This window comes from Lepidochelys kempii, chromosome 22 (genome assembly GCF_965140285.1).
Source record: "Lepidochelys kempii isolate rLepKem1 chromosome 22, rLepKem1.hap1, whole genome shotgun sequence".
Classification (NCBI taxonomy): Eukaryota; Metazoa; Chordata; order Testudines; family Cheloniidae; genus Lepidochelys; species Lepidochelys kempii.
The window spans coordinates 10,869,748-10,897,422 of NC_136401.1; the positions used below are offsets into that span (position 1 = coordinate 10,869,748).

Here is a 27,675-nt window from a genome sequence, read left to right on the forward strand (position 1 = left end):
CAGCGGGGAGCGCTCAGTATGTCCTATTGGGCTGCAGTCCAGTTTCTGACACAGCCAACATGACAAGTGGGGTAATAAAGCCAGAATTTCCTCTGCTAGAACCTTTCCACTCTGTCTTTGGCTTCGAGTGCTCTACCAGGCTATTTTAAACTAGTGCTCTTTTTGAACTGCAGCATATGGGAGATCGTTGGGGTTTTCCACCCCTCCCCCCTTCATTTGACTTTGCAAAGTGGCTTCAGAATGTAAAAAAAACAAAAATAAAAATCTCTCTGCCTTTGGAAACACACCAATGGGAGTAGAGAGAGCTGGGAGAAGGGCTGAGGAGGAAGCATTTGGATCCAGAGCAGATTTAAAATTCCACATTAGGTTGGGATTTTGAGTTTAAATCAAGGCAAGGGTTAATGTTTGGATCCAGTGCTGCCCGGATCTCACTAGCTAATCTTGGGAGAGTTTAGCATCATCTGAACCAGATCTGGAAAAACCAGCTCCTTCTGTGTCTGGATACTATCTATTTTAGATCACACCACTCCCACTTACAACCTACAATTCAGGGCTGACTCCCATCGAAGAGAGTGGAATTACCGGAGTGTAAAGCAGCAAAATCTAGCCCCAAGTGCCTTGAAAGATTTACAGTGCAATCCCAACAATGCATCTTTCCCCCATTTCTTGTCTTAGTTGATTCACAGATGCACATACAAAGGGCATCATGGTGTTTGCAGTTTACATAACAGTGAAGAGATCCCATTCAGATTTCTCTTTACTGCACCTTTAAAGGTAATAGAGTCTCTCTGCCAGCAGCAGGGGAGACACTAGGGACCATTCTGTGTCAGAGGTCAGATGCAGAATGGTACAAAGAATCACTGCATGTTCTCTCTCTTTGACTTGAAGGAAAACAAGAAAGCACAAAGATAATCTGAAACAAAAATTCCACCTGTGACCCTACGAGCCCCTCAGTGCCAACTGGCCAAGGGCCCATTGTTCTGTAATGCCCGACACTCATTGCACCTAACACATTTCTGTCATAGGAGTTATCTGTAAAGAGCATCATGGGAAGTAGCAAATGAGACCTGGTGACACCCCAGTCATGAATGTTGTTGCAGAATATATGTACCGATGGGGGATAAAAAGTTATATACTTGTGCTGGAAATAGGTCCCGAAATATGTTTTGGGGCAGGCTTGATAAACAAGTTTGTTCTAGACAAAGGGATGTTGATTTGCCTGTGTCTACAATATAAACTGAGCATCGGGACACCAGAGACAAGGGGCAGTTCATTTGCATCGGAGATAAACCCCAGTTATAAGGAGAACGAGTAAACAGCATGGTGTTAGGACACCCCACAATCTGAACCCAGGGGTCATCTTGACACTTGAGACAATGACAATGAATGCTGGGGACTATCAAGAGAAGCAAAAGGGCTTCTTAGCCATCACTGAGCGATCAGTGCTCTTTGTGTCTATGCATGGCCTCTCCTACCATGGGAGAGACACGTGTTCCCTTCACAGCAAGATACCTTGAAATGATCAGATTTCCAAATCTCTGCTGTTTGTCTATCAAGGGGACTGGGTTAGGAATCAGAAGAGCTGGGTTTTACTCCCAGCTCTTCTACTGCCAGTGACCTACGGGTAAATCACTTCCTGTCCTCGTGCCTCAGTTTCCCCCCATGTAACATAAGTTTAGTACTACTGCCCCTCCTTAATAACAGAGCTTAAAGTGCCTTATAATGTGTACTCCAGTAACCCCTAGCAGGCCCAACCAAGATAGAGGGCCCCAAATCTGTGGATGAAACGCACTACATGAGAGCTAGGTGTTAGCTCCTAGAGGAGTCCTCCTCCTTCAGCAATGCCCAGTATCTGCGGCATCAAAGGCAGGCAAATCCCAATAAGTGCATTTGGCCGACTGTGCAATGCTTGACCCTGTGTGCGATCCCTTTTTGCCTCCTTGAGGAATTCTGATTGCCACAGACGGAGATATCCCGAGGGAACAGAGACACATGTGGGAGATCTCTCCCGCTTACACAAACTACTCTCTCCAGTACTGAATCCATCCAGGGACAATGTTAACCGCAGATGCATGAGATGCAGAGCATGAATATTCCCTCCAGCTGTCACTCAAAGGAAAGATCATTACAAAGAAACCTGCGGTCTCCTTAAGTTTTTCAAGAGCATCCCAGCAGCAACAAGGCCCACCTGCAAGCTGTCGTCAGCGTCAGGCCGAGGGACGCTGCGGTGCGGGGTGCTTAGTGCAGTCTGCAGCCCCGAGGTGTCAGGAGCAGGTTCTGGAACCTTTCCCTTCCAACAGGACTTTTGAGAGTTTAATCCACAGCCTATTTCATTCACCTCCTCTGTTCAACTCAAAGGGCACCAGTCACCCTCCCCCACTTGTATATTAATGAGCATCAAGGCCTTTGTACAAGGCACGGGTAAAACCTCAGCTGGAATACTGTGTCCAACTCTGGTCACACCCATGCTGTCCGTTGTATTGCTGCAGCACCTAGGAGCCCTGCTCATGAACCAGGATCCCTCTGCGCTAGGTGCTGTACAAACATAGAACAAAAGGACAGTACATGTTCAAGAAAGGCAAATGCAAACAGGCGCAGGTGCAGAAAAGAGCTATTGGATGATCACAGCCAATCTCACAAGGAGGCAGCTAAGAGCCCTTAGCCTTCATTTTCCTAGGCTAAACAAGCCAAGAGGGGATCCGATTGCTCTCTGACAATACATCAGGTGAAGGTTACAGAGAACCTGCACCCTCATGCACAGGCCCAGCTCACCTCAGTTGCTCCTTTATCGGCCCATTCGAAGGAAAGCATCACATTCAAGCCCTTCTATTCATAGGGATGTGCCAGAGGCTGCAGGCCCCTCAGGGCAAACATAGCTCCTCCCAAACCCCCAAAGTAAAACAAGGTTACACCACAGCAGCTCTTCAGTCCCATTTGAAGGCCACCGTTCCCAGCACACCCAACCCAGAGTCATAAGCTCTGTCCCACTTCCTTTAGCTCCTGTTTCGGGGCCCTGCTCCTCAGGCCTCCTACTACAGAGTGCCAAGACCCACTTCTTGCCCAGGAGTCATCTTCTGGGACCCCAAGTCAGGGTTCCTCACAGCATGTCACTCCCCAGCCCCCTCACCTCCGCTCCTGGGGATCTCTCCCCCTAAGCCAACCCCTTGCTTCTAGGCCTGGCTTGCACTGACTATGATGGTTCTTCCCCTCACCAGACAACTTAGCAGGGTCCCCAGCTCTAGCCAATCCTCCAAAGAACTGGCCGCAGCACTCATCAGCAGGCGCTTACAGATACCATTCTCCTTCAAGTTTCCTGCAGCTTTCCCCCTCTGGCAACTCTCTGCTGCTCCATCCATTTCTCCTCCATTCTCAGGAAGCTCTCACATGAACTCTGCCTCACTTTAACTCTAGCTCAGGCTCAGGCCTTTTAAATAGCCCCAGTGCCTTCTCTGAAGCCCATTGGGGGGTGGGGGAGAGCAGCTGACCAGTCACAGGTGCACTGGGCCGCACTCTCTCTTAAAGGGCCAGTTGTGCCATTGGTGCCAACTGGCAAAGGGCTCACTGTTTTTTACAAGCAACTCCTGTCTCAGACCTGACAAACTCGCTACACTCAATACACCACTTTCATGGTATTTATCCATGAAGGGTAGCCTGTGAGGGCTCTCCTGAAAGCTTGTAACTTATCAGTACTCCTAATCATTGTGAGATGAGCATGGGGTAATATTTAGGAAATAATGTAACTATACTTAGAACTATGCCTTGTGGTCTTGGAGTAAAAGCTAGTCACCAGGGAATCATGTGTCTTGGGGAAGGCCCATTCCAGTGGGAGGGAGCTGTCACCCCTCTTCTGGTGATGTAATACAAGGCTCAATTGTCTACCTTTGCCCCATCCCAGAACAGTCAATGGAAAACCGTCAAAGACAACTGCAAACAATCAAACCCACTTGGAGGTAAAAAAGGAACATTACAACAGACGGGGATGGCCCTGCCTGTGAATAAAGACAAAAGACGGATTCAGTATATCACAGGGTGGAGAAAGACACCCTGCATCGATTCAGCAAGAGGAGGTATCTTGCTGAGCAGGGGCGTGCCATGAAAGATTGGGTCCTGGCTCCATGGGGCTAGCAAGCACTGCAAAAGGCGGAACTTTGCGGTGAGGATCTACTTTGCTGGGGTGGAAGGGTGACTAGCAGGAAGTGTAGGCCCTAGTTTGCATTATCCGATTTTGTTTTGAGTATAGCTATGTGTTTCCAGCATGCACACTTGTTTCGGTTGGAGTCTCTGTTCTTTCTTAAACAAAATTTCCTCTTCTTGCACTAGAACTGAAAGCACCTGCTCTGTGTGCGATAGGAGCAGTGGGCTGAGGGAAAGCTGGTTAACTGGGGCACACTGCTCCTTTGGCGACAGAGGATCTGGGATATCTGTGGGTGTCCAGTGGTCAGGGGATAGATATCACAGGGGCACACCTTGAAGGGACTCGGCGGCTGGGCAGGTTCAGAGGTGGGTGCTTAAGCAGTTGACAGGCTGGTTGTGTTAGGGAGCTGACACCCAGCCGGCATAGGCAAGACCATCGGACTGGAGGCACGTGGCAACTCGGCAACTCCCAGCCGGGGTGCACTGAGATGCGTCGCACCAGTCACCCTATGACAGGCGGTAAGCCCGGGGCCTGTGTGGAGTGGGGAAGGAGAGGTATTTAAACTAAAGGACAGTGTTGGCATAAACAAATGAGGTAAACTGGTGAGGAAGAAATTGAGGCTGGAGCTTAGAAGTAGGTTTCTAACCATCAGAGTGAGGCTCTGGCACAGCCTCCCAATGGAAGCAGTCAGACCAAACAATCGAACTAGCTTTAAGTTGGAGCTTGCTAAGTTTATGAGCAGGGTTCCATGATAGGGTTGCCTGTGATAGCAGGGGATGGGACTCTGTGACCAAAGAGGTCCCTCCCAGTCCGATATTCTTAATGATGGTCCTGCAAAACTGGCTCAGTAGAAGCCCATTCAGGCCCATTGGGATGCTATGGCCAGAAACCAGTGCCGGACACTTGGAGGAGAGGAAGGTGATCAGGAACAGTCAACATGGATTCACCAAGGGCAAGTCATGCCTGACCAACCTGGTTGCCTTCTACGATGAGATAACTGGCTCTGTGGATATGGGGGGAAAGCGGTGGACAGGATATACCTTGACTTTAGCAAAGCTTTTGGTACGGTCTCCCACGGTATTCTTGCCAGCAAGTTAAAGAAGTATGGGATGGATGAATGGACTATAAGGTGGATAGAAAGGTGACTAGATCGTCGGGCTCAACGGGTAATAATCAACGGCTTGATGTCTAGTTGGCAGCCGGTATCAAGCAGAGTGCCCCAGGGGTCGTTCCTGGGGCCGATTTTGTTCAACATCTTCATTAATGATCTGGATGATGGGATGAATTGCACCCTCAGCAAGTTCGCGGATGACACTAAGCTGGGGGGAGAGGTAGATGCAATGGAGGGTAGGGTTAGGGTCTAGAGTGACCTAAACAAATGGGAGGATTGGGCCAAAAGAAATCTGATGAGGTTCAACAACGACAAGTGCAGAGTCCTGCACTTAGGATGGAAGAATCCCATGCACTGCTACAGGCTGGGCACTGACAGGCTAAGCGGTTCTGCAGAAAAGGACCTGGAGATTACAGTGGACGAGAATATGGATATAAGGCAACAGTGTGCCCTCGTTGCCAAAAAGGCTAACGGCATATTGGACTGCATTAGTAAAGAGCACTGCCAGCAGATTGAGGGAAGTGATTATTCCCCTCTGTTCGGCACTGGTGAGGCCACACCTGGAGTATTGCGTCCGGTTTTGGTTGTCTCTCCCCCCTGCCCCCACTACAGAAGGGATGCGGACAAATTGGAGAGAGTCCAGCGGAGGGCAACAAAAATGATGAGGGGGCTGGGGCACATGACTTCTGAGGAGAGGCTGAGGGAACTGGGGTTATTTAGTCTGCAGAAGAGAAGAGTGAGGGGGGATTGGATAGCAGCCTTCAACTACCTGAAGGGGGGTTCCAAAGAGGCTGGAGCTTGGCTGTTCTCAGTGGTGGCAAATGACAGAACAAGAAGTAATGGTCTCAAGTTGCAGTGGGAAAGGTCTAGGTTGGATATTAGGAAAGACTATTTCACTCGGAGGGTGGTGAAGCACTGGAATGGGTTACCTAGGGAGGTGGTGGAATCTCCATCCTTAGAGGTTTTTAAAGGCTGGCTTGACAAAGCCCTGGCTGGGATGATTTAGTTGGGGTTGGTTCTACTTTGAGCAGGGGGTTGGCATAGATACCTCCTGAGGTCTCTTCCAACCCTAATATTCTATGATTCTATGACACTAGCCCAGTCCATCCCAAGTTTGACACACAGGGAAAATACCAGTTAGATTAATACGGGAGTTGAGTTGCATGTTAAAATAACAGGGCTTTGTTTTCTTTAGACATGTGGCCACAAAGAATAAACAGAGTAGGAGGGTTAGATTAGAACAAAAAAATGTCAAGTTCAAAATGCCTATGTGCTCTGCTTGGGAGTTTTGAGTCATGGATTCCAGCAGGGCTTTCTGATCTGTGCGGATCCCCAGCCACTGAGCCATGGGGAGAGAGAATTGGGTTATGAGTTACCCCTCCATTCCGGCTGCCTGAGTACGGGATCACGTAGTGGGATAATTCCTTGTATGTCAAGGGAATGAAGAACAATGAAATGAAAAGGCTGATTTTTAAAGAGTGGCATCCCCTAGGCTTCTATTCCCTGCCCATATGGCTGAATCACACTGTGTCATTCGTCACTGAATTACGGAACAAAGGCCTCAGAATCCAGCTTAAGTAAGACTTAACTGGTACCTTGTACTGGCGCTCTGCACCGGTGTAAAATTCACCCATGGTGCATTCTGCATCCATATGGCATGTGTGATGTTAGCCTCCAGATAAGGGACATCCCTTCAAATACCCAGGGACCCACCAATGATGTGGACAGTTGTCCCACACCGCCATGTGGTGTTGGTGTCAGATTGGGAAATCTGACCTGAATGGGAGTAGCCAAGTCAGCCCAATGGAGCTAATTACTATTTATATTGCAGTCATGCCCACAGGAGTCAGGTCAGGGCTCCATGGTGCCGGGTGCTGTACAGTACTGAGCTGCAAAGTTCAGCTCTGGAGTTCAACCCCTCCCCACAGGGATGTTCCGGTCCCAAAGGTTTGTTTCAGTCCATTGTAGAGAGAGGGGTCCAGTGCCACATTCAGATCTGAATTCAGATTCTGAGCTACCCTGGACTTTGAGCATGTTTGGATCCAGGGGTTTGGTTTAGGCTCATCTCTCCAGCATTGGGTCCTCAGAAGCCAGGTCCTTTGTGATGTCTTGAGTTGCTCATACTTAAGCCTGGCCTTTTCCTCTTGCACTTTCATTAACTGTACTTCTGAGTCCATCTCAAAACACGTCCACATCAGGGCACACAGAGCCTGATGTGTAATCAGGTGCACAGTGTGAGATTCTCTGAGGGGTTCCCTCCTCCGCTCATTGCTTTCTGACTGCAGCATGCAAAAGAGAAACCTTGGATAAAAACCCAGGTTTACCAGGCTATCAGCATGAAGGAGGGACTCTGTTTAGCGGGGTTAAATTAAGGCTCTTCCGAGCAGTTTGGAAGGTCTGACATGAAAAATGAACTATGAATTCCCGGCTGAACTCAAGTCACTGCTGCGTTTTGGCTGGTGTACAAACAGAGTTTGATTCATTAAAGTCACTGAGTTAATTAGCTAAAATTATGGGTTCATCAAGTCTGATTTTTGGGTCACAAGTTCAGCTTGAAGGTAGTTTACGGGGTGACCTGATGGTGAATCCAGTCAGTGGTGAGATCCTGGTGCTAGGACAGACGGGACTGTAGGCCGAGAAGCTCAGTCTCCCTTAGGCAGCACTGTAGGTTTGTATTTTGGAAATGCATAAAATTCTTCTGCTACCATCACTTCCATGCCAAAGCCTTTAAATCATATCAAAGCCACCATGTCTACAAGGCCGGCTTAATTTACCATTAAATCAACGCGGTGGAGTAAAAACAAGCCTTTGCTTTGAACCCGTGACTTATGTATTAGCAGCTAACTGTAAAGCATTATTTAAATGCATGTGTCTAATTCAAGCATAAAACCATTTAGCACGGAATGAGAGAAGCCAAAGATGGAAAAAACCTCTTTGGTCACCTTGTGCATCCCTCCCAATCAGTACAGGATTGTTCCACAGAGGACGATGGCCAGTGCTTTGGCAGCTGATAAGGACACTATAGGCCCAGATTCTCGAAGGATCAGTGGAAGTTAGGAGCTTAAATACATTTGAGGCTCTGGGCCTATGGACACTAATGCACAGAGAACCAGATACATACAAACAAACACAGCCTCTCTGGCAGCCCTTCCCACATGAGCGAGGGTTTCAGGATCAGTCCCAAACTGACTAGGTTACACACAAGAAGGCCTGAGCCTCAGCTAGTATTAATGTTAGTGGAGTGAGGTTGGTCTGCGCCAGCTGAGGATGTGATCCACTTTCTGCAAATACATTTTCACACGTACCTACATGCTCAGACACCTAGACATAGTCAGGTGTTTATACCCGTGGGCATTTGTCACAGACACCCTCCAGGAACAACATGAGCAGTTACATCACGGCCACACAGACGCTCGCACGCCCAGAGATCTCACAGTCTCTCAGACACATCTACATACACTCACCGTACGCACTTGTACACCCGGTCGTGGGTATATCTACGTTTACACTCCCCCCCCGACACCATTCCATACGTCTATTGATGCTACTCCAATTCAGCCAGGCACAAGAGCAAGTACATGACTTTAAGCATCATTAAAGTCAAGGAGACTCCTCGTGTGTGTAAGCACCTCGCTGAATCAAAGCCAATGTGCTCATTGCTGTAATAGCTTAATTATTATGATCACTCCCAAAGACTCCAATCAGGATCAGGGCCCCATTGTGCTGGATGCTGTACAGCACAGAGTAAGAAACAGGTCTTGCTCCAAAAAGACTGAAGTTTAATGCAAATCAAGACGCAATAAACATGCAATTAACAATAGGAGAGAAGTGGGGAATGAGGTACTGGAATTACAATGCCAGACAAATAGGCCAAGGATTGTCCCTTGCATTGGGACGTGCCCAGAAAGTATGTGTGCTAAAGGTTTTGTTTGGGGCAGTTATTGTCAAAGGCACACAGGTTGAGATTTGCAAAACAGTGCAGGGGATTTAGCCGCACATCTTCTCTAACATTAAACCCTGCTCTGAAGATCCCACGTGTCTTTACCATGGTCCAAATTCTGCCACCTTGGTTCATTGGGCTAAATTGTGACTTGGATAGCACATCAATGCAGCAGAGTAGGAGGGAATAAGAGCCCCCCCCTTATGCCCCAGGGCAACCCAGACCTTGAGCCTGAGTGTATACATGGCTAAGTGCTCAGGTGGGGTAAGATTTTCAAGCACTATGCATCCAATGTGCCAGGTTGCTTTGAAAATCCAGCTACTTATTTTGGTGCCTAAATGAGAGCAGAGCTCTTCTGAAAATTCCAGCCTTTTCCCATCAAGGCAGGTGTGTGGGGAGGGACATAGGTGGAGACTTAGCCCCACCCCCTCCATTAATTGATTGGTGCAGCTAAGAGTTTGTGTATTAACTGATTGTTGGTATAGGCCAGTAGCAAATTACTAGCTCCCAGGAGGCTGGTGGGGAGCAGAAGGGAATTGTGATGGGGGGCAGGCAGTTAATTGTTTTCTCCTCCTGTGAGAATTTTCCAAATTTAAAAAAAAATGTCCTTGTCCAGGATTGGGCCAAAAATCAAAATCTTGAAAAATTTCATGAATCAACAAATTATTATTATTATTTGTTGTTTGGGCCAATTGAAATGTTTCCCTTTGATCACTTTGAAAGGTCTCATTTTGATTTTGCCCTTTTGTTCTTTCTTCAGTTTGTTTTTAGTAGAAATGAAGTGAAATTTCAAAAAAGACAAAAGTTGGTTTGAACCGTAAAACCCAAAGTTTTTCCATTTGAAAAAGTCGAAATAGGACCTTGTGACAATTTCAAAACTTAATTTTTTTTCAATGCTTTTTCAAGTCAGGAACTTTTTCCAAACCAAACTGGGCGACAGGGGATGGATCACTTAAGAATATAAGAACATAAGAATGGCTATACTGGGTCAGACCAAAGGTCCATCTAGCCCATTGTCCTGTCTTCCAAGAGTGGCCAATGCCAGGTGCCCCAGAGGCAATGAACAGAACAGGTAATCGCCAAGTGATCCATCCCTGTCGCCCATTCCCAGCTTCTGGCAAACAGAGGCTACAGACACCATCCCTGCCCATCCTGGTTAATAGCTATTCATGGACCTATCCTCCATGAACTTATCTAGTTCTTTTTTGAACCCCGTTCTAGACTTGACCTTCACAACATCCTCTGGCAAGGAGTTCCACAGGTTGACTGTGCAATGTATGAAGAAATACTTCCTTTTGTTTGTTTTAAACCTGCTGCCTATTCATTTCATTTGGTGACCCCTAGTTCTTGGGTTATGGGGTCACCAAATGAAACTAATAGGCAGCAGGTTTAAAGCAAACAAAAGGATTCCCTGTTCTGTTAATTCCCTCTGAAGCACTCGGCCACAACTGGAAGACAGGATACTGGGCTAGATGGACCTTTGGTCTGATGCAGTATGGCTGCTCTTATGTTCTCACATTCTTTCCCTTTCTCCACCCGCAGTCTCGGATTTGACAAATTGGTGTTTGGGGGTGAAAAAACATTTTGTGGCAAAAATTCCAACCAGTTGCAACTGTGATTCTACTAGTCAATATTTCTTCCTTGGGACATTCTTGGGGTGACACTGTTATATGCAGTGTCCTTGTGAGGAAAGCTAGCCCACTGATTTCAGTAGGACCACTGGCAGCTGAAGGCATTATTCAGCAAATGCAGGGGAGGCAAGATCAGGCTCTGGCCCTGAGGGGCAGAACTCCGTGTAACACTAATTTTAAAACAAATCTCCAAACTGCCAGGGCAATGGCAGAAAGGTTTCTTGTTTTAAAGAACCTTTTTTGCAACCGGTGGTCAGCAGTGAAGATTAATAGCTTCTCAGCAGGATAAAGCCAGCACTAATTAGGAGAAGGGAGACACAATGCAGCCTTATGCAGCCTGTTTTGGACTATCTAGTGCATTTCCTAGCGAGTCCTCTTACATAACATGCCCTTGGCACTTCTTCTTGAGCTGTCAACACTTTGGGAGGGTCAGAACACTAAGATCTCGTCTCAAAGCAGCCACAAACAAACACAATAATAAAGAAGGACAACAGACACAGGGAAGCCAGGACTTTAATCAAAAACAACCCCCCCAAAACAAATAACCCCCCCCCCCAAAACATCAAAGCTGCCAAAACAACCCCAACGTGGAACAAAGTGCAAACCAGCTGCAGGGGAGGAGAAGGGGAGCAAAGACCAAGAATAACACCAGCGCACCAGCAACTCCTTGCAGTTTTGTAACGAGCTGCTCTGGCTCTTTAAAAACTTGCAGCCCTGTGCAGTGATGATAGTATTTGGAGAGCTACAAGTGGCTGAGGGCAGGTCCAATAAGCGCCCTCAGCACCTCCCCCCCAAGAACTCTGGTTACAAATCCTCGCTCTTTTGCCCATGACAGAAATGTATATAAACCCCCGGAAAAGCAGATGCACTTGAAAAGACAGGTACGGGGGGCGCGGGCTGGCTGGCCCCCTCCACGGACGCTGGAGTTGGCGAGGCTGGTGCTGACAAGAGCGCGCTCCTGGGGGTTCCCGACAGCTGGATTTACCGGTGCGAGCGGGCTTGGGGGCAGGTTGTGATTGCTTCTTTCCCCCTCGCACGCCTGGATCAGGCTGCTGCTCTGAAACTGACCACCCCTTTCGGCAGCGCCCGGGATCATGCTGCGGCTGCTGGGCATCTTTGGGCTGTGCCTAGCTGTCCTGCCCTCGCTCGGCTCCCCCCTGGAGAGCGAGATCGTGACCCCGCTCCGCTTAGACCCGGACATCAACGGCCGGCACTATTTCAAAAGGGGCCCGGAGGAGCCCAGCCCCCAGGGGGTGATTTTCCAGATCTCCGCTTTCCAGGAGGATTTCTACTTGAACCTGACTCCGGACGCGCAGTTCATTGCGCCCGCCTTCGCCATCCACTACCTGGGCGCATCCCCCAGCGCGGCCAGGGAGCGCCCCGACCTCAGGCACTGCTTCTACTCCGGGGATGTCAACTCCGACCGGGAATCCTTCGCCGCCCTCAGCCTCTGCGGGGGGCTCCGGGGGGCTTTCGGGTACCGGGGGGCTGAATATCTCCTCAGCCCGCTCCGGCAGGACGGCGGGGACGGGGCGCGGAGGAACAGCCAGGGCGAGCACCTCTTGCAGCGCAGGGGCGCGCCCATCCAAGCCGGAGACCCCACCTCCAGGTGCGGCGTGGGCTCCAGCTTGAACCCGGCCATCCTGCAAGCGCTGGAGAAATACAAAGGCTCCCAGGCGCCGCGGAAGAAGCAGCTGAACGAGACCAGGCTGCCCAGGAAGAGCGGCCGCTCCAAGCGCTTCGTCTCCGTCCCCCGCTACGTGGAGACGCTGGTGGTGGCCGACGAGTCCATGGTGAAGTTCCACGGGGCGGACTTGCAGCACTATCTGCTCACCCTCCTGGCCACGGCGGCCAGGCTGTACAAGCACCCCAGCATCCTCAACCCCATCAGCCTGGCGGTGGTCAAGTTCCTGGTGATCGGCCAAGACGACAAGGGGCCCAAGGTCACCGGGAACGCGGCGCTCACCCTGCGGAACTTCTGCGCCTGGCAGAAGAAGTGGAACAAAGTGAGCGACAAGCACCCCGAGTACTGGGACACCGCCATCCTCTTCACCAAGCAGGTGGGTCTGGGGCCGGGAGGGCAGGGCTTTCCTTCCCTGGCCCTGGCTGGGACAAGGCCCGTGGCACGGCACCCTGCCTGCCCTGCCGCCCCTTGCCCCCTCCTGCCAAAGCTCGGTCCGCTCCGGTTTGCCGATTGCGCAAAGCAAGCCCCCTTCCCGTGTAAACCCGGCGCGGGCGTGATTTTGCAAGGCCACTTAACTTACTGTACTTCTTTTCTGGTCGCTCGGGCCGATACGGCCCCGTCTCCCTCAGCTCCAGCCTCCCAGAAAGCCCCGAGCGATAGGCACCCCCAGCGTGGCTTGAGCAGGGAATCTGCGGGGGGCGGAGGGGGGGCCCTGGCCAACAGGAGGCGCTCCGGGGATGAAGAGTCAGGCAGCGAGCTCAGGCTCTTCCCCCTGAGCGGCGCGTGTGGGTCTGGGTCATGAGCTTGGTGCGCGGTTCCCGAGGCCGGGGGACTCTGCTGGGGAGCAGCCCTCCTCCCAGCCAGCCAGTTACAGAGTTCTTCAAGGGCCCGAACTCGGGCTGGGAGAGCAAAGATGGTGGTGAGGGCAGAGGGTCGACTCAGAGCTACAGGGCAAGGCCAGGGCTTCTGCTGGATGCATGGCATGCCTTCCCAGCGGCAGCCCAGAAAAATCTCTTTGCAACCTGCTTGAGTCCATCTGAGGACAGCCTCAGAAGCGGAGCAAGCATCCGGCCCTGGTTTCCGAGCCTTCCTCCTCAGCTGGGAGTAAATGGAAAGCTGAGCCCTGGAGCTGCACATTGCACCTGCCAAAGAGAGCCTCTCCCAGCTTCACACTTCCTCTGACTCATTCGCTTGAAGAGCCCCACGAGAGCCTGGAACTCTCTCTCCTCTACTGGTCCTGAGTGAATGGAGTGCTGATGAAAGGTGTCAGATCCCTGCAGGCTGGAGTCCTCTCTCTGTCCACAGAACAAGTACGGTACTGGCAGCTGTGGGCTGGAGGGAGACCCTCTGAGGCTCCGCTGAGAGATGGAAGCATTCCACTTGATGCGTTTCAAGCTCTTTCTCTTTGCCTCATTCAGTCCTTGGACTCAGCTGATGCTGCCTGCAAGGGTGCCAATGTCCATGCTGTTTGGGATGATTATTTTGCCGCATGGTGAACTGTGCAATGGGAACAAGACTCAGAGCGGCAGCTCACTTTGCATGGGCCCCAAAACAGCCAATAGATGGGAAGGAGTGACTTTCAGTCACTGCCCACTTGGACTGGATGCAAACAGATGACATGCTTGAAACTTCCTTGGAGAAACTCTGCCACACTCAGACAGCCTTTGGGCTCCTGACTGCCCTCGGTCCCTGGGAGGAATCCCACTTCTCCGCATGGGAAATGCTTGCACACATCAAGCTTCGTATTTGCCCCTTAAAATACTCAGAATACTTCACCCCAACTCATTAAAGCACTCTGGGCTCTGCATTCCCCTTTCCATGGCTGCTATTTGCTGATTCACATCACATTGCTTGAAGCTTTCTCCTTTCTGCTACAGTGATGAGTGCTATTGACAGACTTAACTAATCACCTCCAACTACCTACCTAGGCCTTCAGTGACTCCAGACCGACATAGGCTAGACTGTACTCTTAGCTACCCCTCTGCAGTCCTTACACAGTGTGTAAACCAGGACAGAATCTGGCTCAGTGGACCAAATCCTCATCTTGTTGTTGAAAGCAATGGGAACTTTGCCACTGTCTTCAGTGGGACCAGGATTTAGGGCAGTGACTATGATACTGTGTGGCTATAGCCATTAAAGGGGTGAGATGTTACTTGCTGAATTTGGAAATCACCCATGGAAGGTGTCACGCAGAAGAAAGAGGCTAGTCAGCAAGAGAGGAAGTGTCTACGAATACACAATATCATGGCAATCAGCTAGGGTGGGTTGGATGATAGGGAAAAAGCACATAGAATAGTGACAGTGATTCTTCAGTTCTCTTTTCTCTACCTCCCTCCCACCCTGTTCTCTTTATCCTGGGGGATCAGATCCCGGAGCAGATCAGTAAACCCCTTTGGAAGCTGTGGGGGCATTTCCGTAACTTGTGTCCTAGTAAGGCACTCATGGAAGGAAAGGCTATTGATGACCACAAGACTTAATGATCAAGAGGATATGAGCATCACTGACCTGTGACACCAACTAGTGACCTCTGATCTACCCTGGAATGGTGGCAACACAACCACTGAATTTCAGCAGTGGAAATTCATCTCTTCAGATCAAGTCCTTTAGATGGACATGAATCTCTTTAAATGGGAATGAATACAGACGGCCTGATCCAAAGCTTGCTGACATCAACCACTTCAATTGGGCTTTGCATCAGGCCCTGTCTGGTTTACGATTGTTGCAAGGACTGGCAGCATGTTGACCCTGTCCCTAATGGGCCAGATTCACCATGGCATAAACCTGCTGAAGTCACTGGAGTTACACCAGGGATGAGTTTGGCCTTAAACATGCGTGTGCTGCCACACTGGCTGCATTTTTGATGCATGACAAAACCGTCCATTCCTGAAACCCCAATGCAAGCTCAGCGCAAGGGCACGTGATCAACGGAGACATCTGCCTTCCCTGAACTTGTCCATCTGTAGTCTCCTGGTACCCAAGAGTTTATCTCCCTGCCAAAAGGCTGTTACATAAACCCTTAACTTTTATTTAGTCTAAAGGCCAATTGATAGGCAGTTTCCAGTTGTAGTCAGCAAGTCGCTGATAGATGGAGTTGTCCTTTCTCAATCTGGCATCAGGAGCTCCCGCACAGCCTTGTTTTCTATGATGTCAGTTGCTCTGGATTGCGGATATGTCCTTGGTGAACTCATTTTGTGCATCTGGCCAATTCAGGTCTGCCAAGCAAGTGGGAGCAAGAGATCTCGTTCTTCCCACGTTAGCTGGTGCTTGAACAAGGGGCCATTGGAGCATACGGCATTAAGCTGCACAGCTGCCCCTTTGTGACTGCACCTAGGGAATGGAGATTGGTTCAGCAAGCGGCGTCCAGTAACTTGGCTGCATTGACAACCATCTGGAGACTGATGCTCTGCAGCTTTGTCCGGATTGACATCAGCCAACGATGACCATGGAGGTTCTTAAAATGTCTACTGCCCGGTCGCTAAATGGACGGCTTTGCCAAACAGCTGTTCTCTTTACTGCTGTGCACCAGAGGCGGGAGAGGGTATAGAATTCCATTATCCATGAACTCAAGGGTGGGGAGCTTAGAAAACATGCAGCTGACAATGAAAAGCTCAAGTACCTTTGAGTCAGGCTGACCCAGTTGTGTGTCTGTGGAGGGAGGAAGTTCCATCCTCAAAGTGCTTGACACAACTGCCGCAAGGTTCCCTGCAGCCAACTTGCAAAGCATCTGGAAAGACATGGATTAGGAATCACTGGGGAGGCGGCCACGCCTGGTAGGAGAAATCCAATGGGACAGCAGCACAGTGGTTGCATAATCCTGAGTTTTTCTAGTGGGGATAAGGAGAAAGATGAGTATCATGTGGGATTATGGAGCCCATGGGAGATGGGACCACAGTTGCTGTGCTTGGCTGGTGAGAGGCAACGGCTCGGGCCCCACGTGGAGATGGTGGCATCTCTGTAGAGCCTGCCAAACTGTGGCAACGACAGCTTGTGTAGGCTATTCTCCAACAGCCACACAATGGAGGGGGATGAAAGAGGGTGGGCTAGGAAAGTCTAGGAAGAGACGGAGAAGAAATACGTCTGTTTCATCTTCCACAAACGCAGCTGGGCAGGGTCAGAGAATGGTCTAGCTGTTAGAGCAGGGAAGGATAGGTTCTCTTGCCTTGCTCTGCCATTGACTCTGTGTCACCCCGGATGAGTTACTTCATCTCTCTGTGCGTCAGTTTCCCTATTTGTGAAGTGGCTGGGAAATACAGGGTTATGGTGAGGCTCTGGGCCTTGGGATGAGAGGGCTGTTGGAGCAAAGTATTATCACCTTGTAAAGGACCAGTGGGCAGAGCCAGACCAGGAGAGCTGTGTCTGGATCAGGCAGGGAGCTGGCGTGACAGACAAGGCCTTAGTTTACTGTAAAATCCCATTCTTGGACCGGTATTAGTATCATTTTCAGCATAGCCAAGACAAAGTGAAGTAATGAGCATGACTTATCTGTGAACATTCTGCAAATCCCATTGGATGCAGCAGCTGTAACTGGGCTGTTTCCACCTTCCACCCTTTCCCACCATAGCCAGATCTCCGGGGATTTTAAATGGGTGACACTTGCATATGCAGTTAGCATTTTCCTGGCTTCCAGTGGGATGGGAAAGCTCTCCCTAATCCAGGTTCGGATGCTTTCAGCCCCCTCTCGAGTTTTGGTGGAGTCATGTTACATGGCTTGATGCTGGAATCTCTGGGGAAATTCTCTGGCCTGTGCTGTGCAGAAGATCCGATTAGCTGAGCCTAAAGAATCCATTAGCCTTAAAATCTCTGTGGATTCAGGTAGGAAAGGAGACTGTTTTAGGGCAGGCAGGAATCGTTTGTTTGCCTCTTGCTTTGGATTCTTCCTGCTCCCTCTTTCCAGCATGTAGTCTGCCTATCTAGGTGTCTATAATTTGCCATCCCTGTAGTACACAGCTCCTGCCTCTTCCCTGTAGTCCCAATAACCATCTTCCCGCGCTTAGGAATACGCTTTGCCCAGCTGCACAGTTTGGGCTTGGTCCTCTCCTGTCTTGCCCCTGTGCAAGGCGGGTGCAAACCGCTGCTAGGCCAGGAGCCTCCACTTGCTTGCCCCAGTGGTGCAGTTTCACACCCACTCATTGCACAAGTGTCAGTGCTGACAGAAGGCCGTGGAGGGTCAGGCTCTTTGCATGGCAAACTCGCACTCTCTTTTCTCTTTTGTTCTTCTCGTTTACTCCCCCTATTTCCTTCCCCTCCTCTTTTCCCCCACCTGTAACCCTGTCTCCTCCCAACTGCCCCTCTCTTTTCTCCCGCTCCCCTCCGGCTCTGTGTAGAGTCTTTCCCCGCGCAGAGGAGATGCTATCCCATTGTTACTCTGGGAGCCCCCAGACGCATTCCCAATCCCGTGTTTTGGAATCTCTTTCTCTGCTGACTCCTCTTTGCAGCTCCCCTCGCCCGGAGCCCCTACGCTGACCTTTCCGACCCAGGCTTGGGAGCTGGCTGGATCTCCAGCGTGGCTGGAGGAGGGGTTCTCCGGGGGGGGTGAGGGGCACGGCAGGTGGTTGTGGTGCTGCCATCTGGCATTTCAAAGGGGAATGGCACCGGGAGGGAGGCTGAGGTTCAGATTTGAACCCGGGCCCAGAGGTTAAAGGAGGGCCGGGTAAGAGCTGCTTGTTACTCTATCCCTGCAGTCAGCGGACAAGGTTCGCAGCAGTAAGTGGGTCAGTGTGTCAGAGTGCAGGTGTTCGGCAGGGAGCCAAGAGCCGCTCTCAGCCAGCAAGGAAACAGGAACTCTTAAAAGAGCAATGAGCAAGGAGACTCCAGCCTCTTCCCGCCGTGTCCCCACGGTGCCCTCCCCACTTTTAACCAAGACCATTTGCCCTCGGTGGCTCTGGCTGTGGCAGATACTCCATGTTCAAGCAGACTTACCCAAACTACAGCCCTGGGCTGCTTTGCTTCTCGGTTCCAGGGGGAGCAGATGAGCCAAGAACCGGGAATAAATGGTTGTTCTGTAAACACTATGCCATCTTCAGCTCAGCACACAGCACAGGCTCGTTCACAGAGTGCTGAGAAGGGGCCCAGCGTTTGGCTCTGTCTGGCCGGTTTGCGGCATCAGCCCGTACTTGTACAGATTCCGGGTGTAGAGCTCCACGCACTTTACAAAGTGAAGGTCAGTTTCAGTATCCCATTGTCCAGATGAGGAGGGTAAGCTGCAGAGAGGGGAAGTGAACTGGAAAGGGTCCCACAGCATATCTGTGTCTCCTGACTCCCAGTCTAGTGCCTCATCCATTGGATGCTGCTGCTTCAACCTTCACGAATGTGCATATTTCCCCTATATTTATCGAAGGCATTTATCTGGCCCCTGCTAGCATAGTACCTGAGCACCTCATAACCTCTAACAAATTTATCTTCGAACACTCCTATGCAGTAGGGAAGTGCTTTTATTCCTGTTTTTACAGATGGGGAAACCGAGTTACAGAACGGTTAAGTGACTCACAAGATGCTGGAGGCAGAGCAAGGACTTGAACCCAGGTCTCTGCTAGCATCGTAACCACTGGACCATCCTTCCAGGGGTGACGTTCAGAAGCAACACAATAATCCACAGATTCACACCTCCTTCAGTCTGTGAACACCAAGACCTGCAGCTCTCAATGCTCCCAGAAATGACGATGGGGCTTTCCCTCCCTCCCCCAACAGAAACCAGGTCCTGACACTTTGGATTTCAGAGGGTCTGGTTCTGAGCTCACTTACCTCCGTTCTATGCAGGTGTGGCTCTGTTGATTTCAGCAGGGTTACTCCTGATTTGCACCAGCATGAGTGAAAGCAGTCAGGCTCCATGGTCTTCATGTTGCTCACCGTTTCCCTTGGGCAAGATTTAAGAAAATGCAAAAGCAGAAAGAGTGAGATGGAAAGTTAAAGGGCATAAAATAGGAGCGAGATCACAGAGATCCGACTGGCTTGGCAACACACAATCCTACTTTATCTAAACCAGATTACATTAGACTAAGCTAAGTACCCTCTGTCCCTCGTGGGAAGCTGTGCCACAGACTAAAGCAGGTCACTTACCCTGTCTGGGCTCCAGTGTAAAGCGAGGCTCATGATACCAGGGGGTATGAAGATTATTTCCCTGGTGGTTTGTTAAAGTGCTTTGAGTCCATCAGCTGTGAACGTCCGAAGCACTGTATGAAGGGAAGTGCCCAGGTGCTCCTACGCATTGCCGTGATGCTCACCAGGCACATGGACAAGTCATGCTGCTGATCTTCCGGACCCAGGGACAGCTGCAAGGGCAGTGTAGAGCCAGTCTGTCTGAGGAGTCGAGATCGATGTCCATCCCTGGCGGGCAGGATACAGGGGCCTGGCCATCCTGGCAGAGGCATCAGCAAGACTCCCTCTGATGTCAGTGGTCAGGAGTTCATGCAATGGTGATGCTGCCCACACGTGACGGAGAGACTGTTGGCCTTAGGCCTATGGAATCCAACAGGGCCCCGTCGCCAGGAACTGACTCAGCACAGCACTGCAGGCCACTGCAACAGGTGGGGAGGAAACTGGCTAGGTTTCCTCATGCCTCGCTGCACATAGGCCCCCAGAACCTAGGGCTGCCCCTTGGAGATCAACAGAGACAGAGCGGTTAAGCCAGCTCTCCTGAATTCCTCAGCAGCCAACAGGCTATCTCGGTGATGGATTTGCTGAGTGCCCTCTTGTAACCTGCCTGTCAGAGAAAGAGAGATTTCCCTCAAGACATATGAGCTACAGCCCTCAGCAGTCAAGGGAAGAAAGCTCTAGGAGCCTCCTGCCTGGGCCAGGCCCTGGAGATAAGCGCCAGTTGCTCTCTGCCCAGTTGTGACTTTAAGCTTCAAAGATCAAATGAACCAGATCAGGCTTCCACTCCCCCAACTCTGTCCATGCACTTTCAGGGTCAAGACCTTCTGCCCCTCCTTCCTGAGACTCCCACTCAGCTCTGCCAATGCCCCTCAACCCTGATCTGCAGCAACCCATACTATTCCTTCTCTGGGTTCCCCATGGGCTCTGCCAGCTTCTCTCTCATATCCGAGTTGTGGTCCTCTCCTTGTAGCCGGCAGCGTCAAAGCGTGGGATGGCTTTGTGATGCTGATATATTCTCACCAGGGACCAGGGTGAGCCTAACACATTCATTTCACACCCAGACAAGTGCAGGTTTGTCCATCCAGTTCTTCAGTCGTGAGAGGCTTGCTTCTTTACTATGCAAAGGACAGCCCTTTCCCGACAGATTATTACCTTGATGTTTTCAAAGTATTTAATGAATTCTCAGCCACATGCTTTCTACTAAAGCCAGCGGGGCAGGGCCAGAACCCTCTGAAGTTGTTGACATTGGTACTTATCGAGGACGAACCTTGAATAAGCCCCCAACGGTTTAGGTTCTTATCGGAACTGCAGTTTGGAGATGACCTAAGCCTCTCTTGTGCGATTACACAGTATAAGAATGGCCCTACTGGGTCCGACCACTGGTCCAGCTAGCCCAGGATCCTGTCTTCCGACAGTGGCCAATGCCAGGTGCCCCAGAGGGAATGAACAGAACAGGGCAATTATTAAGTGATCCCTCCCCTGTTGTCCAGTCCCAGCATCTGGCAGTCAGCACGGGGCTGTGTCCCTGACCATCTTGGCTAATAGCCATTGATGGACCTGTCCTCCATGAACTTATCAAATTCTTTTTGCTGTTGGCCTGGAGAGGAATGCAGCATGAATCACTCTTATTTATTGTGTGATAGCACCCCAAAGGCCCACCTATTGTAGCTTGATCCCATCCATATTTAAGGTGGGAGAGATTCCCTGCCCCTTCCCACAGCCTGTCCTGCGAGCACATCCTCTCCTGGATTCCTGCGTCTCCCAGCTTGATCTCAGAAGATGATAAAAGGGTGAAAAATGATGCTCAGATCTTCACAAACAAATGAAATGTCAGCGTGTAAATTCCAGGGAGTTACTTCTCTTCCCAGACTCTCCCCTGTGGGTGCACTTCAAAGGAGAAGGCCGCACAGCCAGGGGCGAGTCCAGGGCTGCCTAGAAGGGAAAAACTGAGCGGAGCTGTCAAGTGGAATCCGATAGGAGAGTCCTGGAGTGAGGCCAGCACTGGGGATGGGTCATCCTCGGTAGGTCTCCTTAACCCCCTCTCTCCCTTGAGCTCTGGAAAAAGAGAATAGTGTGGGGAAAAGGAGAAAGGACACTTTGTGCTTACGCAACAATAATACTGTGTATTTTAACAGTGACTTATCTGACCGTATGATTTGTATTACAGTAGCACCTATTGGCCTCAACAGAGATCTAAGCCCCTTCGTGCTGGGCCCTCTGTAGACATATAGTGAGGTACAATCCGCTGGCCTTCCTTCGAAGAGCTCACCATTGAAATAATCAGAACAAAGGCTGGGAGAAAGGGAGTGTGGTTATCATTATTTAACAGATGAGAAACTGAGCTAGAAAAATGCTAAGTGACTTGCCCAAGGTTATCCAGAGAGTCTGCGGCAGAGCCAAGAATCGACCCTAGATCTTTCGCTCATGGAATGTGATGGTCCAAGCACCTACAGGGATTCTGGCCCCAATCCAGCCCCCTTTGCAGACAATAGCAAAACTCCCACAGATTTTAATGATACAGGAGCTGACCCTAATTAATGCATTCTCACTCCACGCTCCATACCAGGTGTGTAAGGGTCGCCAACTGCCTTTTACAGATGGGGAAATTGAGGCACTGAGAGGTTAAAGACCCAAACCTTCAAACTGGAGTACCAAAATCCATATTTTGGCATCCAGATAATTGGTCTGGTTTCACCAGAGGTGTTGAGCCCTGGCAGTTTCCATTGACCTTAGCAGGAGTTGTGGGTGTTCAGCACTTCTGAAAGAGGGGTTACACCTCTTGTAACCTGGCTCCTTTCACACCCACCCCTCCTCTGGAATTTAGATTGGATGCTCCTTGGGTCAGGGACTGTGCTTACCATGTCTCCTGTGAAATGTTGAGCATGCTTTAGGGGTGCTATAAGATAATCAACACTGTGTCTGACTTTAGGCACCTCAGGGTGAAGATTCTGGTTTAAGTGATTCATCAGTGGCAGAGGTGTGAGAAGAACCCAGGAGCCCTGACTCCAAGTGCCCTGCTTGGATTGCAGTTCTTTCAGACAGGAAATTTCCCTTCCCCCATGGCTGTGCATCCCCAATGTCTCTGTTATCTCTGTTATGTAGCAGACTATTAACGTGACTGCATGTGTTCTGGTTTAAGGGAATTCCAGCCCCTGATGTAGTTAGCCAATCTGGTTCTGTTCACCTGTGAGCTACAAAATAAGGAAGCAATTTATATCTGGCAATGGTACTGCTCAGCTGAAGTCTATATACCAGCCTCTGTCTCCATAAGCAACATCTGCTAGACACAGTCAATCCTGGCTCCTAACAACTCCAGCAGAGAGAATCTCTTATGGCATAGATGTGGCATAACCCCCTGCTTGGGGCTTCTGCCTTTGGTGGCTGTCACTATTGTCTTCTTCAGTGTGTCTGTGTGGTCACATGGGAACTAGGGGGAACAGCAGGGTCAGACCTAAACCTCCCAGCCTGGGAAAAGAGGGGAATGGGTTACAAGGAGAGCAGTTAGTTGCCTTCAGGGCTTCCAGCTGGGAGATAAAACTTACCTCTCTGGTGTCAACTGGGAGGCTGCAGATTTCCCCAGCTGCAAAGAACCTTTTGGCAGCACCTCATCCGAGCAGGAGAAGCTTCCTCTATGAAAAGCTGTTCTGGGTTTGACAGAGATACTCCCTTGTTTCTCTTTTTGGGGCTGGGGATCATCTCTCCACCTATCTGCTTCCTTAAGTCTATTTGCCTCAGGTGCTTAGAAAGCTCCCATCTCCTAGGGGTGTGACAGAAACAGGAATCAAACCCCACTCTCCCGAGCCCCAGCTGAGCATCTTAACCACTGGACCACCCTTCCTAGTAGTTGCAGTCTCACAACTGCATCCTTCATCTCCAGCATGGCTCCCCCAGCTGTTTCTGTGATTTCTTCCTCTGCCACTTCCATGCTTATTCCTTCTGAAAGGTTCTCCTTTGGTGTGGCACAGAGGCACAGCACCAGCTGGTGGTGAGAGCATGGGTATAGGTCCCAAGATACCTGGCTTCTATTTCCGGCGCTGTCACTGGTTTGCTGTTACTTTCGGCGCTGTCACTGGTTTGCTGTTACTTCCCTACTCTATGCCTCAGTCCCCACATCTGTAAAATGGGAAGAGTGATGCTTACCCTCTTGGAAATGTGCTCTGAGATCTTAGGATGAGTGGTGCAAAGTATGATTATCATTATAAGGGTTCAATCCATTGGTTAAAAAGGCAGCCATTTCCTGCAAGCTTCACAGAATGCCATCTCCTCCTTCACAGAATGAATCATGCCATTCACTGGCTAGTGTGAGTTATCTGTGTCTGGGAAGCACAGATAAACTGCAATGACCCATGAGGGCTGAGAGCTGCAAATAGTTTGTTTAGGGTAGGGGAGTTTAAGCAAATGTTTGGGGAAACTGGTGCACTGTTTGCATATGTGAGGGAGGAAGGCTGGTCTGGTGGTTAAGGTCCTAGCAAGGGAAGCAGAAGGCCTAATTTCAACTCCTGGCTATAGGACAGACTTCCTGTAGGACCTGGAGCAAATCACTTAATCTCTCCAGTCAAGATTTACTTATGACTTTGGATGTCTCAGTTCTTGTGGAACCAATCTGAGATACCCTAAAGGGACCTAATATTCAGAGAGCAGATGCTCAGTGCTTTCTGAAAAATCAGATCTTGTTTAAGGTGTCTTGAGCTGGGCACTCAGAATCACCAATCACTTTTGAAAATCTTGGTGTCTGTGTCAATTTCCCCAGCTGTCTCAGTCTCCCCATCCTTTGGCAGTCTGGAGCATTTAGTCTCTAAACTCTTATAGGCCGGAGCTATGTCTGCCTCTATGTTTGTACAGCTCCTAGCACTCTGGGGTCTTGATCTCAGCTGGGGCCTCTAGGCACGACAGTAATACACATACTCAATAATCATAATGAATATGCATGTGTATGCACTGTGCCTATAACAATAAGCATGCGTGCAGAATATTTTGATGATATCTTGCCTATGCTTAAAAAATATCCCCACTGTGCAGAAGCCCATTCTGAGAGCGGACAGACACTCTACAACAGAGGGCATCCTCAGGCTATCCTCTGGCAGGGCCTAGTCCTGCTTTGGTTTCATTCAGACAGACTAGCCCTGGACAAACCTCAGGCAGTTCACAGATTTGGTTCAGATAATCCCTCTGAAGCCTGGCTCCTCTGAACCCTGCAGGCCTCTGGGATTTGCAGAATTGGGCTGGGAATCTGGTGATCAGGTGGTTCTTTGTGCCATTTCTGACATGCCCAGGAAATACTCTCCTATGAGTTCACAGTTCTCCAACGCTTCTGGACCCATCCAGAACTCGGACAGGCTGGAGTCACTATGAACTGGAAGGGGAGACAGAAAGGAATGGAATAATCTTTTGGCCCTTAAAAGGTCAATTGCAGTTTGAATTGCAGGCAAAGGTGGGCCCAGTTCTTGTTTAACTCAGACTGCCTGCCTGTTCCCAGTGCAGGACTGGCATGGGGCCTGAGCCAAAGCCCACTGAAGTGAATGGGAGCCTTTCCAATGAATTCAACAGACTTTGGCTCTGACCCATCAACCTCTCAAAGCCAAGCAGAGGTGAGAAGCTGACCAGTCTCCTTCCTTTGGGTCTGATCCAAAGGCAGGACCCTTCCCGTTCACTTCAGGGGCATTTGGGTCAGGCCCTTTGTCCTTTGGAAACAAAAAGAAAACAGGCTGCCTCCCCTGGTGTTTAGGCTGGGCCCCTCCCTGGCTACAGGGTCCTTAGAAGTCAGGAATCCGTGTCACTGAAGACTCAGGAAGATGTTATATATAAGCTATAGCTGGTGCCAGGGTTAAGTCCAAACGTGTCATTTCATCGCACTGGACAGTCCAAGGTAGTGTGTATTTTAGGTCAGTGTGCCACAAAGGGTTCCTGGCTCCTGCTCAGTGTGAACAGGGACGCACAGTTCCTATCCTGTAGTCCCCTATTGTTCTTGTTTCCTAGGGGTTAGTTAGTGCAATGACGAAAGCCACGTGCTGGCATTGCAGAGGGGTTTCTCCGGTGCTGGCGTCTCCGGGTCTGCAGCCTCGGTGCAATGCCTGCCCACCGCTAACTGGCCCCATTTGTCCTCTCCCCACGTTCCCCGTAGGATTTGTGCGGCTCCACCACCTGTGACACCTTGGGGATGGCCGACGTTGGCACCATGTGTGACCCCAAGCGCAGCTGCTCGGTCATCGAGGACGACGGGCTGCCATCTGCCTTCACCACGGCTCATGAGCTGGGTAAGGGGCTGAGGCTCGGGGCAGAGCATGCCCGTCCCCTTTTCGGGGTTGCTCTCTCCTTTGTGTGCGGCGTGGCTTTTGGGGGACAGAATTTTGGCTTTCTGGACTCACCCCTGTTCCTCGACTTCACAGGTCTCAAAGCACGTGGCACCCAGTGGGAATCTGAGACGCAGGGGAGTGATGTGACATGCCCCAGGTCACACAGGAAGGCTGTGGCAGAGCCAGGACAGAACCCAGGAGTCCCGATTCCTAGCCCACTGGGATGTGCTGCCCTGCTGATAATAGCATGACTGCGTTTTCTTGTGCAGTTTGCTGACTCTCTGTTCCCCTGGCTGTACAATGCTAGTGTCACCGGGGGTGTGCTTCCATGAACCGCACGAGTGTCCAATCTCCCGGGCAAGCCATTCATTCTCTGGGTTCTCAAGCCTCCGCCTTGCATGTTGTCCCTCAAACCGTTGCCAGACCATTTCTGGTTTTAATAGCGAACGCCTCCATCCATCATTCTGTGGCTTAGAAAGCTGCCACTTTAACCAAACCCACAGCAGAGATGTGGAGCCCCAGGCTGCGGTTGCCACCTGGGGAAAAAAAAAAAACAAAACAAAAAACCCCACACCCATATCCCAAACCTGCTAATGTTTATGGCTCCATAGGAGGGAGAGAAGCCTGAGCTGTTTAAAATAACCCTGAATTGCAGCCTCAGGAAGTTTAGACAATAGCCAAGTGTCCGGAACAGCTTTCAGGGGAAACTCCACCTCGGGGTGAGAAAGTGACATGCACCGGCTTTCCTCCCAGTGCTTCTGGGAGGTGAGAGAGGAACGGTTGGAAACCAGCTGCTAGGAAAGCAAGAGGGGCCAGTGTGGGCGGGTCAGCCGCTATATCTAGCCGCTATACCCAGCTATATCTTACTGTTGTTATTGCCACTTTCGTTCAGTTTCCGGGATTCGGGTGTCCTGAAATAACACAGCGAGGCTGGGATGCATTAGGCACACCCCTAAATCCAGAGACACTTGTAGTCTCTGGGGGGTTGAGCAATGACATCGCTCTCTCTCTTCAGTGTTTTCTTTCTTCCTTTCCTTCTTTTCTCTCTGAATAACCCGCATCCATACAAGAAGCAGAGGGTGTGTGTTTTGGCCAGCAAAGTGCCGGCTCAGAGACCTCATTGGCAGGCTTAACGTGTGTGAGAACTTGTCCGTCTTAAGGACAATCTGATTTAAACACAAGGAATGGAGCTTCTGGAGCCCGGGGTGGCGGGACAGGACACCCAGACCATTAACCACCGAGCTGCAGGCATTTTAGAGCCATTAGTCCCACGAGCAAAACAATTTCTTCTGGCTTAGCCACAATGGCCAAGATCTGGGGTGATGTGTCTCATTAGCATCCGGGAAGAACACACGGGGTGGTGGGGAGAGACATCAGCTGCTGAGGCCGTGGTGGTTTTGCTGTTACAACAGGGCCCATATAGGTGTGGTGGTTCATCAAAGCAAATGAGGGCTCCGTGGCATTAGCTAGAGCAGGATCTGTGCCAGGATCCTAGGGGACTAGCCAGATATGTGTATAAACTGGGACTAAGCGCGCTATCCATGTGCAGGAGACTTGGTCAGATCAGAGCCTCCTGCTAGAGAAGGAGAGGTTGCCTTGTGATGAAAGGATGGCCTTGCAGCTTCGGCATGGGCCTCCCGGGTTCTCCTCCCGGCTCTGCGCGAGGCTTCTTAGACAAGTCACTTGGCTTTGGTGCCCCAGGCTTCTCAGCTGTAAAATGGGGATAATGGGACGGACGTTGTGAATTGGCCCAAGGTCTACAGGTGAAAAGTGCAGTGCGAGAGCTCAG

At 50.4% G+C, this 27,675-nt stretch overlaps 1 protein-coding gene across 1 annotated transcript in view; it reads left to right on the forward strand.

Annotated features, from left to right (window-relative positions):
• The first annotated feature begins 11,621 nt into the window (after positions 1-11,621).
• The window catches only part of ADAMTS15 (ADAM metallopeptidase with thrombospondin type 1 motif 15), a 30,485-nt gene continuing 14,431 nt past the window's right edge, over positions 11,622-27,675 (forward strand). The window contains exons 1-2 of the mRNA XM_073320854.2: positions 11,622-12,877; positions 25,715-25,847. Coding sequence (XP_073176955.1) covers positions 11,912-12,877; positions 25,715-25,847 — 1,099 coding nt within the window. The 5' untranslated portion in view covers positions 11,622-11,911. The remainder of the gene's footprint in view (positions 12,878-25,714; positions 25,848-27,675) is intronic.